Below are 12,254 nucleotides of genomic sequence, written 5' to 3'. Positions count from 1 at the left end.
ATAAACCAAGGGACACAGAGAATGGTTCAGTTCGCTGTGGACTGCACTGTTTCTAAAGGCTTTGTGTTTTAATAAGAGTAGAATGACATAGAGCAGAAATGGTATCTCCTTGCTTCTGAATAATCTGCTCTTGTCTTTATTTGTACATCAGAATCCTTTGGAAAGAAAACCTGTGATCTAAAGGGTTTACACCTTTCTCCTGTTTGCATCTCCTAGCTTAAGAAGTGGTTGTGCCTAATCCTCTGTTGCTTTATGAGTCTATATGTTCCAGAGTTATTGGATGTCCATTCCCCTTTTAAAAGCATATTCCCCGTGAGGAGACTAATGCTTACTCAGCATGACAATTTGCAACTCAGCAAATATTTGCTGTACATGTGAACCATCGGTTGAAGATAAATCACCTCATCTGATTTTTTTTAATAATTTCCCTATAAATGTACGAATCTGTGCCCTCCTTTCCTTTGCAACTGATCAAAACAGTACATTTTTTTTCTAATGTGGACTGAGTTTTAACATCAAGAACACCGTACCAGGTGGCAGTTATCCCTGGCCACTGACCCATAAATTCTTGGGAAATTGTCTGAGAAGCCTGATGTGCAATGCGTCATTTCTGCTAACATCAGGGGAAGTCTGCTTGTTTGCTAGTTGGTGCAACACAAATAGAAGAACAACAAACCCATTTACTCTCTGCCCAGTTACTACGTGAGCCACCAACCCTATGAGCACTGAGCTTGCCTTGGCATCTGAACAGCTGGTCATTGCAGAATGGCTTCCCAGGGAACTGTAAAAACCAATTGTGGCAAGAGATTAATTAATTGAAACCAAAGACATCTGTTGTTAATTAATTCCCCAAAGCATGGTTAACTCTTCCCTTGCTCATGTCTGCAGGATTCCAAGCCAGCAATTCTCCCAGCCAGACGGCCAAGCTTAGGACATGCCTATAGTTCAGGTGGGTAGCAAAATTATATGGGGGGGGGGAAATTAAGTAATTAAGAGAAACAGAAGATAAAAAGTCTTCTTAAGGGATTTAAGGAGAATTCCAACAGATGCTTTTCACACGAAATATCCTTTTGAGTGGCAAATAATAAGGTGGATGTGAAAAGTAGATGTTGGGTCTATCCTTTATTCATATAACTCCAAAAGATAAGGAAAATTTTCTGTTCTTGAAAGAATTTGATATCTAAATTACTGCTTGCCATTTAACATGATTTTATTTTCAAAGTTTGGAGTTTGTGTGTATATTTGTGTTAGCATTCCTACTCATATGCTAGATGACTGGTTCATTGTTTAGATACATTTCTGATTCTTGCATAATGTGATTATTAAAACAATATTTTGGAACACATTTTTAAGACCCATTATTGATGGATAACTGCAACTGGAAGCAAATTAAAATATTCTTTTAAAGCAATTTCATATACTGATAATACAAGGTAAGTGTGTGTAAATTCCCCTCACAGATCTGCAGGCTTTCACTATAAGAAAAGTAAATTGTTGAAGTTTGTACATTCCAAATTTCAACAAGATGCATGCTGTATGTATATTTTATATTAAGGTATTATATTTATGTATAGAGACATTTCAACTGAAATGTAAAGTAGTTTTAATTCCCAAGTCAGTACACAACACTGAACAATTTTAAGAGTCAAAAGTGAAAAATATTTTTATTTACAGTAACAAAAACAGACATAACATTAAACTTTTCTCATACTACAAAGAGGCAGAGGACTGCCCTTACATGCTACAAATTGTCTCATCCACTCTCCCCAAGATACTGGATGTCAGTGTTGTCAATGTTCTTTTTAAGAGGATATGAAATTTTTTTCTAATAGTAAGTGACTCATATCCGGTGTCTTTGAGTTGGGTTTAGTGTTTTCCTGCTGTGGGAAAAAGCAAAGGACAGCAGTTTCCCTTGTCTTCTTTTAAACCAATAATCTCTCCCAATCTGTTCAAAAGCTTTTTCTTGACAGATGCCAGTGGTGGTATAAAAAAAAAAAGGCTCTTGACTTTGTGCATTGAAAATGAAGAGCGGCATGTTCTGGTCACATGGAATGATACAATCCCAACACTGACATGGACAAATGGAAGATGAAGCAGCAGGAATGAGATATGGGTCCCGTCCCTGAATTCACAGGAAAGATCAGCTCCTAACTGCTGACAGGTACCAAGTGGATCCACACTAGTAAGGATGAATTAAGGGCTGTTCTCTGAATCTTGTTACTGGAAGAATTTAGCTGGTGTTCTAGGGATAAACCTAGAACAATTGCATGAAAACATTAGGTGAGCTGCCATTGCTTTGGATGCCCAGGAGGCAGCATAGTTACCAACTAGTGGGCATCAGATAAGGCAGCAGTAACTGCCAGAGTTAAAACAACCCCTGCAGCTGGACCAGTAGGGGGAAGAACTTGCTGTCACACTAAACGTAGCCTGGGCATGTCTGCTGTGATCTTTGGATTTGTGTAACTCCTTCAGATCTCAACCAACCGGAATAGCTAGCCATGCAACTATTCTTCTCTGATATTTGGCTCAGGCAGCAGGAACACTGCTATTCCCCAGCCTCCATGTGGAAAGTTCTGATGTGAGGGCAAAGAGAAAGAATAAAGACAACGACTACATGGAGATATACTGCTACTTCTTCAAACGTTTCGTTGCAGTCTGGGAAAAAAGGAACCACATCTTCTAAACAGTTTCTGAGCCCAGAAATGTATCCAATAGAATTAACTCTGTCAACTCTTCTATTCTGGTCTCTGGATTCAAACTGGGAACTTCTCAAACCTCTGCCATCTGATAACTAAAGAAGAACAATAAAGACTTAATTAGCACAGTTTTCCCCCAAGGATCCCATTCGGAGCGCCTGTTCAAGATTTGACTTCAGGAAGAAAAACAAAGGCCACAGCACTCCATGCAGATCTCCAGGCAATCAGCTGACTCACAGCAGGCATCAATGATGCCACAATCCATGTCACAGGGCAGGTCACAATCAGCACATTCCCCAGAGCCACAGCAGCAGCAACAGATGCAAGAATCCTCAGAGCTGCAGGAGCCACAAGTGGCACAGTCCAGCATGATGTTGCAGAGAGTCAGGAACTCACAGAAGAGGCAGGAGAGAATACAGTGGACGCAGCAGTCTGCAATCAGAAAGAGACAAGACTATCAAAAGCAGGCCACAGATAGCCAGGCACGAGAGGCTGAAATAGGGCAGGATGGCTGGATCAAAATTAGAAGGAAGAAGAAATGAAAGACAACATTTTGCACAGCTAGAGCACAGCAGGATGCTGCAAAGGCATCACTCTGAAGCTCTACGGATGCCAAGAAGAGCACTAATGTTCAAACAAACCAACTGCATACCAGCATCTGAAAGCTCCTAGGACCAGCCTTAGGAGATTTTGTAAATACCCTGCAGATGCAGGTGAATGGTTGGATGGGCCTCATAATACAAAATTCTTGCTTCCATGGATCAGGGTAGAAACTAGTGGCCTTTGAAGGGGCTGAATGTATGAGTGAGTAAGTGATTATCTGCGAGGCTACAGCAAAAATAAAACTAATGACCTTTTGGCAGTTTTGATTGCAAGTCTGGAGTACTTCCAGATATACATCTCATAATATTATCAATCAACAGTGTAGCTAGTCCACCTTTCTATACTTAACAGATTTTCTTTGAAAGGTAAACAGGGGAGGGGAAGAAATACTGAGAAAATGCAGGAGAGTGCCAAATAGAAGAGAATGCCTTCTGGGCTGTCAGCTTCTTGGAAACAACTGCCATTGGGCTTCTCTGGCAGAATAACAACTAGCGCCCAATAAATTCAAGAGTGAAAGTATGTCTTAAAAATACTTTAAAACAACATTAAGGTCTAAAACCAGTGCTTTAAAAAAGAAGATTGGGAGAAAATTTGGGGGAGTACTGATTACAATGGATGGTGTGATATTGATTTGGATGGGGTCCTTGTGCAGAATGTACTTGTTTCTTTCTTTCTTGATTTTGAGAGAGTTTTGAGGACAAGTGGCTGTAAAATCTGTATAGGAGGTGCCAGATAAGCCTTGTTCTTCAATGATATTGCTCACATAACACTGATCTCCTGCAGGAAGAATCCAGGCTGACTCAAACTCAATATAAAACTCTGTCTTTTGGCTGATATCACTTGAGGTCAGGACCTTGGACTTCTCTAGGAGCTTTGGTTTTTGGAACCCTTGAGTAGAGATTATGCCTATATTAAGATTTTCATAACAGTTTCATTGTACAAGTAGTCCTTGGACTTGGCAGTTGGGACCAGAATTGCTGTCGCTAAGCAACATAGTCTTAAAGCATGTGACTGCGCCGCTCAGCAACAGCAGTTCAAAGTCCTGCTTGCTGCTGTTAAGCGAGGACCTCACGTGACCATGACTTCCTGCTGACTTCACTTGTGGAAGCTGATAGGGAATAGTGAAAATTTTGATTGTGGGGCTGCAGCTCACTGTGATACCATAATTGTGAAGTACATGCCTAACCCCCAGATCATGCTCACATGACTGTGGGGACACTGTGATGACTAGAACTCCAAGGACTGGTCATGAGTCTCCCCTACTCAACACTGTTGCAAGTTTGAATGATTGCTGCATGAGTGGTTGTAACCCATCTGTATTTCCCATATTAAAATGTCAGAAAAGCATTCACTTAACGTTTGGGAGTTATGGGATAGGAGAGAAAGACTGCAAAAAAGAAAAAAAGGAATTGCGAATAATTGTGGAGCTTTGACTGCAATTCTTCTAAATCACCTCATAAATAAATGAATATTTGCTTGTAGTACTTACTCTCTTATTAATTGTCTTCCCCTATTTGTACAGTGTCTTCTAGATAGTTAAAACCATGGTGTTTTTTTTTAAAAAAATAATACATTCAGGAATGCAATTTGCAAGGGTGAGGAAAATACACAGTGAAGCAGGACTTTGGCATTTATATTGAAAAACAAAATGCAAAACACAGAAAGGAACAATGGAATTCAAACTCCTGACCTGCCTAGTTTCAAAAGCAGAAAACTTTCCCCAAACATATGTTTATACACAGCAAAGTTGCTCTTTTGTTAATTCCTGAAATGCTATTCCCATATAGGGGCACAATAATAATTAAAGATAAACGAATAAAGGCATGACTACCCAGAAATTTCCTATTTTTAATTAATGCTTTTGAGGACAGTGGACATATAAGTAATTCCCTTAGTTCAAAAGATACGGGATGTCTTCCACCATTTGGCCATGTTAGTGGATAAATCTGAATGGAAAGGACACCAATGTCGTGGTATCAAGAACCCATGTTTTAAAAAGTGGATCCAGTTCTTAATAATCTCCCAAGGTGAAGAACCAGTTGAAAACTTAGAGCTGATTTCCTATCTTAATTAACCAAATTCTGAAAGGGGAGCGAAATACACAGGTCCAAAACTAATGTAAATGAAAAGCCCTACAGTCTTTGAGGTTGGATGAGAACTATGCTTTTCTCTTTCTCATCCTATATGCCTTCAATATACCTGTTCTTCCCCACTTCTTCTTTATCCCAACCCTTCTTTATCCCTATGTTATTGTTAGGCTGAGAGTTTTAACCTTGACCAAGGGCTAAATTACATCATGGACTAGAAACCAGAAGACAGTATCTTCTATGGACAAGGTGAATATGCATTCAGTTGCTCCATGAAGTTGTGATCCAAAGTCAATGTAGACTGATTGATAATTGGAGACATGAGCAATTCTTTTCCTCTCTTCACTTTTCCCTACTATTGAATTTTTATCCACCTATCCTTGGTTGGTTGAAACTATATTCCTATGAAAGTTGCTGTCCTCATTACTGAACCCTCTTCTGCTCTATTCCTCCTGTTTGAAGTCTCTGCAATCATCTGATTTCCCTCCAGTTCCCTTTCAACCTTGGCAACTTTAAGATGCATAGACCTCAATTCCCAGAATCCCTTCACTGCACTTGGCTGACTGGGGGAATCCTGGGAATTGAAGTCCATGCATATTAAAGTTACTAAGGTTAAAAAAAAACTGCTCGAAGGGGATGGGGTCAAAGTCTAGCCTATTTGACAGTCCTGAAGGCTGTTCTTGGATTGTTTCAGAATGAAAAGACCAAGTAGGAACATGGTCTCTCTCTCCCTCTCCCTCTCCCTCCCTCCCTCTCTCTTTCATTTAGAGGACCAGGTAAGTGAAAATAGTCATGCAGGCAGAGAGATACCTTCGTGTGCTTCAGTAGGGATCTGAGAGGATGCTGATTTGGAACTGCTCTTGCTTTTTTTGCTGATATGACTGTTGATGGAGTGATGCGACTGTAGTTTCCGATGAGGCTTCTGGGAACTTGACAGTGATCTAAGTTCGGAGTATAAGATCCCATTGCCAGCCTCTCCCTTAGAATTGCTGAGGTCATCTGATATATATCCAGCACCATTTTGTAGTAATGGGACACAAGTCAAGTCTGAAGGAATCTGGACAGTGACTCGGCTTTGAGGCTGACCTGTTGGAGGAGGAAAGACAATGTTTTCTTTAAAAAAAAAAGATCCTAATTGTTTAAGTCAATGTATCAAGCTTTGTATACATCTTCTCATGGACTTGATAGATAACGTAAACTGTTTGAAAAAGAAGAAAAATAAATAAACTTTAAGCAGCAAATCATCTTGCTTTTATTCAGCGTCAAGGAAATGCTTCCCATCTGGATTTCTTTAAATTTCCTGGATGTATTTCTTTTTCTTTTTCAGTTATTATCACTATTTTATATAGAATTTTAAATTAACTCACCAGTTGATGTATCATTTTTTTTTTAAAAAATGAAAAATTCTAGCCAGACTTTATGTCATATTAGTATCTGTTCCTCTGCAAAGTTGGAGAGAAGCAGAATACCCATTAGGATCTGTGGCTAATTTTTTAACCATTAGTTTCAAAACCAGGAATGATCTTTTGAAATGAACCTGGATAAAAACAGACATACAAATAGGACAGCATAAAATTGTAACTGTAGCTTCCACAAGATTAAGTTGGGAGTGGATGTACACATGAGATTGATCTTATTTTGAATTAAGATTTTTTTGATGTCAGTTTTGATAATGGCATTTTATGATTGGGCAAAAAGAGAATAGATTTCTTGGAATTATTTCTATTTCTTGGAATTATATCTATTTCTTCTTATTGTTTCTTCTATGCATAACTTGCTCCTGGAGCAATCATTTTATTGGCTTTAATTTCTCAGAAAACATTCTGAAAAATAACTCTAGTTATTTTTAAAGTCTGCTTTCCTCTACAGTCCTTAGTGCAATTAAATCTAGCAGCTAGACATGTAACTGAAATCGAAATACCAAGAACACTTAATTTAGTCCTATGGTCTGCAGTAATATCCTTTCCTGTGACTAAGATCTTTTTGAATTTTAATTCATAGATGAAGTAAAGCTTCTTTATAACAATGATTAAAAGTCTCCTCATGTTATTGTTTCTATTTCAGGACAGCTAAGGGATTAGCAATGAATTGTCCCATCACGAGTTAGCGCTCAGAGAAATAGCTTCCTTTAATATCAGCTTTAATTATGAGCAACAAAGGTTGGTCACAAGTTAGCAGAGATAAATTTCTCTCATGATAAATGCAAACAAACATGATGTAGTAATCAAAGATAATTATCTTGTAAGGTAGGACAGCAGTTGTTCCTATGAGGAGCTGAAAAAAAAGAAAAAGAAGAAAAAACTAGCTAAAGATGTAGTTGTTACTTTTCCCTTAACAATAATCACCCTTGAAGTTTGAGACAACTAAAAAGTGCTTCAAACGCAGGACAATGTTCCCATATGCTAGATATGCATAGAAATTTACTGTCTGGAAATAATTTTTCTCCAAAAGTTAAAATAGTATGGTCTTTTAAAGTAGATTTTAGAGTAAACCAAACATGTAGATTAAGGTATGGTATTAGGAGATTTAACCAATGGTTTTTTCTGCATTTCAACAATTTCTAAGACCTAGAAAGTGAATATCTGTACATCAACAGGGCTTTTAAAGAGCATTAAAGTGTTCATTATCCCTTACCTTCAGTCTCATTGGGGCCTGCTATCAGGCAGAAAGTTGGAATAAAAGTATATTAAGTTAATAATAAATAGTAATAAACAATCGTATTCAGAGTTGTTAAGAATGATTTATGAGTTTTAAAACTCAGAAAATTGTATTGACCACGTGCCAAAACTGAATCTATGTAATGCAATAAGTTTTGGCATGAAAAGTACTCAGTCTATGCCAGTTATTTCTTTTAAAAGGAAATACATATTTGGAAATATTTCCATTAAACTTTAATTGCATTTATATACTAGTAACTGTGTTCAGGATCACAGCAGAAGTCCAAAACAAACAAATAGAAAGCTCTTCAGGAAATTGAGTTATCTGGGAAAAACTGCTTGAAAAATACAAGCATTATCCTGATTTTAAGTCTTCCTTGGTGGTGGCGGTGGTGGTCGTGACAGCAGAACTCCTTGGCTGTATGTGATGCCTTGGAGGAGTGGCCTTTTCTGTGATAAGCAGCTTCGTTGTCTTTGCTGAGCACTATTAGACAAGCCCAGTGCTGGCTGACTTGTTATTCAGCTCTTCTCCACTACAAACCATGCAACAATAAGAGAGCAATTCTGATTGTAAACTATTGTCTAGCTATAACTGTGTGGCTGCATTTTCTTCAATGGAACTTACTAAGTATTTATGGCTAAAAGATCATATGTATACACGACTACTTTGCTACCAGCACACTGGATTTCAAATGATATATACCAGCCTCTTGAGGAACAAAAACCAACCAGATCTAAATGGCAACCACTCTGTTGGAGGCAACATATTAACTGATTGTGATTTGGCTGTGAATGCTCAAGACTCCTTTAAGCATAAATTCATAAAAATTCTAATGTAAAGAGAGAAAAATAATGGTGGTGCTTTAAGTACACTCTTTTAGGGCATGATATTTTGAAGTCCATGTTTCAATTCTGCCATGTATTTTCAAATCAGATATACCCCTATGGATTTCATGTAGTAGTTCACGCAGATGAGGTTGTAATTTTGGTGCATACATTTTCTACAGTCTACAGTATATTATATCTGAAATGAACAGTATATATACAGAAAATGGCCTGGTTCACACATCTACATCATGGACTTTTGCCAAGTGTAGTAAGTCGTAATTGGCTGGGTTCACATAATACACTAAACCAAAGTCCATCAAAAACACATTGTCACTTTAGTACAATATGTGAATCCAGAACACAATGAATGAGCTTTTTAAGAAGTGCTACTCAATTGAGGAAAGGTAAAGGAGCACTTTGTACACTTTTAAAGAATCCATCCCAACTTTTCCAGTGTTAGCCAAATGTTTAACTTTCTGAAGACTATAATTAAGCAATGTCCCAATGTTCTTGTAATCAGAACAGTACAGAATGATCCTTGGATATACAGAATGTGTTGAAGCAGTCTTAAAATTGTTGATTTAATAGACAATGGACAGATCCGTGGAAAAATTTAAATTATCTTGGCCAGGAAAGATATTTGAAGGAAACAAAGCATAATTTAAACTGATTATGAACTATAAATACATATGAATTGTATGTGTATGTATGTGAGATTATCTCCATCCCTCTCAACGTTCTAAAAGTCCCTCAAGACTTTGCTATGTTATCTGGCCTGAGGGTCCCAGGGGACTGGAGAGATGTGGCTTCCCTTACTGCAATTAATATCTTCTCCCTCTTTTAATGTTTTTTTTAAACTGTGACTGTTTTTATAGTTTTTTAATTGTGCTGTATACCACCCAGAGTCACTTTCATGTGAGATGGGCAGCTATATAAATATTATGATGATGATGATGATGATGATGATGATGATGATGATGATGATAGATAGATAGATAGATAGATAGATAGATAGATAGATAGATAGATAGATAGATAGATAGATAGATAGATAGATAGATAGATAGATAACACAATCTGGTCAGATCAGAACCAAGCAAAAGGGTGGGTTGGCTAAAAAGCAATGAACCAGCCCTCCACCCACTCTCAGTAGATCTTGTATTTTTGGGAGGGGGTGGGGGTAGATTTTACATTTCCTCTCTCTGATTTGTAAAGCAGCAGTGATTTAGCAGAAAATATTGAAAGTTAAAGGCATCACGAGCCAATTCAAGAAACAGAAGCTATATTCTTTCTGGGGTGTCAGCTGGACAGGGCTCCTGGACTTCTCAGATGAAAAAAGCCACATTGAGTCATACTGCGAGCACCATACATGGCCTTCAAGCACAAGATGCTCCTTGTATCACGATACTGAGGAGCCAGGAAATGCACAGCAGATGCCTGGCTGTACAATCCTAGTTTCTTTAGTTATGGGTAACCTATCAAAAGGGTGTTACTCATATTCAAATCTCTATTGTGAATACTGGAATCAAAGAGAAAACAAGTAGAACAGAATGCGTTAGGACACATATAACTATTGTGGTTTTTACTTACATATACATCCTTAGGTGAATACAGAAAAGATCATAAAAATGGATGCTCGGTCCTGCAAAAGCACTCTGTGCAAGCAACAAAACTCAACTACTCTCCTTCTACAGGAGTCATTTATAAGCAGAATTTCATTACAAACTCAGCAGCAGACACATACAGAATGCTAAGATAAAACATCAAAAGAATTTTTTTAGCTACAAGCCAGAACTGTTAATGATCAATAATAATTGCATAAAATGAGCATGAAAGCATTCTGGGGAAAAAAATTTCCCTGAAGAACAGAACAGAATGGAAGAATAATTTGGCTTTCTATAAGGATTATTTTCCTGGAGAATAGATAGAAACAATTTCTGGCCAATGAGTACTTATCATGATTATGAAACATCCATCTTTAGCAATTTTAAAATTTAATTTAAAAACTTCTGGAACACTTTTCAGTTGGTGATCTCAAAGCATCCCAAATCAAGCTTTGTCTGCATTTTATAACATTATCCTTAACCTCTTAGCCACAGCTATTCTGTAGTTCATAACTAAGAGGATATATGAACTAAGAAAAGGTATGTACTACTGCACATTACATATATCACATATACCCTATGTATATTGTATTATAATTGAAATTGAATCAAGCTTAGGCTACTTGCTAGATGCACAGTTTCCTCTTTTTTGTGTGAAAGAAATTGTTTCTTAAAATACAATATGTTTTTTGACCCATCCATGATCCAGGTATGCAAACATCATTCTGAAATCAGTCTGCACTGTGGTTTTCTTTCTGCTTTTTTGTGACTTTGAAAAGGCTGCATTAGCATACTAAAAGCAATTTTTCATGAAAGTTTGTTACTAATAATGGTTGCCAAGATCCAACTATATCTACAATCACATCTGCAGAATAAGAAGATCAAGTTCTATCTTTGTATGTAAATGCTGAGAGTAAAGCTTAAGTTTAAGAATGACTTTTGCTGGCTGAGTTCAATGGAGCCCATGAGAATATGGGTTCCCACACTGGCATGACTTTAACTGCAGTGGCCTGAGTGAACTATTCTAATCATCATTATTTTAGGGATAAAATTATAGAGTGGGGACTCCCCTAATCAGATAATTACAGGTGGGACTTTTGCTGACGATAAAGAATTTTGTCCCCAGCACACTATTACAATTTTTCTTGGCCCTCCAACAGTCTTCCTTTTTCAATCAGACCAACACCCTGTGCTCCACTAGCAATCTCAATTATTTCTAAAAGTCTCTCTGATGCAGAGTTATGTGGTCATCAGGGAGCTTCTCTTAAACAAGCCCACCAAAAAGAGTGAGAGTTGCACTCAGACTAATAAGTTATTGTTGCTGTTGTTGTTTTGTTATCTGAAAAAAAACCCAAGGAAATGTGTGTGTTATATTTATAAATAGAAAATGTAAAAAATATGATTTTTATTATTTAGGGGAAAATAGATTTTGTAGCAAAAAGTTTTAACTCAAAGGCTCAGCCACTGATAAAAATGTCATACTTTGATATTTGAAATAGCAATATGACCATTCCTTTGACTTAGCTGCAACTACATCCATACTGTTATAATGTAAGTTGGGCTACATACTTTATATAAAGATTGTTTTATTCCTAAACTATACTAGCAACCAAGTAAAGAGAATTGGTTCCTATATTAAGTTGCAGAGATACTATGATTTTAGTACTCAACTCAGCCCTTCAGCTGAGCTCAGCTGGCAGCTACATGTACACTAGCAGGCAGTTTTCTTAGTAAAAGTGGAGGAAAAGATTACTGTTGTTCGCTTCTAGTGTGTTTTTT

At 37.4% G+C, this 12,254-nt stretch overlaps 1 protein-coding gene across 1 annotated transcript in view; it reads right to left on the bottom strand.

Annotated features, from left to right (window-relative positions):
- Positions 1 to 1,598: 1,598 nt before the first annotated feature.
- Positions 1,599 to 12,254, bottom strand: part of MDFI (MyoD family inhibitor) — a 56,669-nt gene continuing 46,013 nt past the window's right edge. The window contains exons 3-4 of the mRNA XM_015820556.1: positions 6,197 to 6,472; positions 1,599 to 3,128 (exon numbers count right to left, since the gene is read on the bottom strand). Of these exons, the coding sequence (XP_015676042.1) occupies positions 2,872 to 3,128; positions 6,197 to 6,472 (533 nt within the window). The 3' untranslated portion in view covers positions 1,599 to 2,871. The remainder of the gene's footprint in view (positions 3,129 to 6,196; positions 6,473 to 12,254) is intronic.

Source organism: Protobothrops mucrosquamatus, unplaced genomic scaffold (genome assembly GCF_001527695.2).
Source record: "Protobothrops mucrosquamatus isolate PMUCROS unplaced genomic scaffold, P.Mucros_1.0 scaffold1144, whole genome shotgun sequence".
Classification (NCBI taxonomy): Eukaryota; Metazoa; Chordata; class Lepidosauria; order Squamata; family Viperidae; genus Protobothrops; species Protobothrops mucrosquamatus.
The sequence above is the reverse complement of the archived record's forward strand: the minus strand, read 5'-3'. Positions and strand labels throughout refer to the sequence as shown.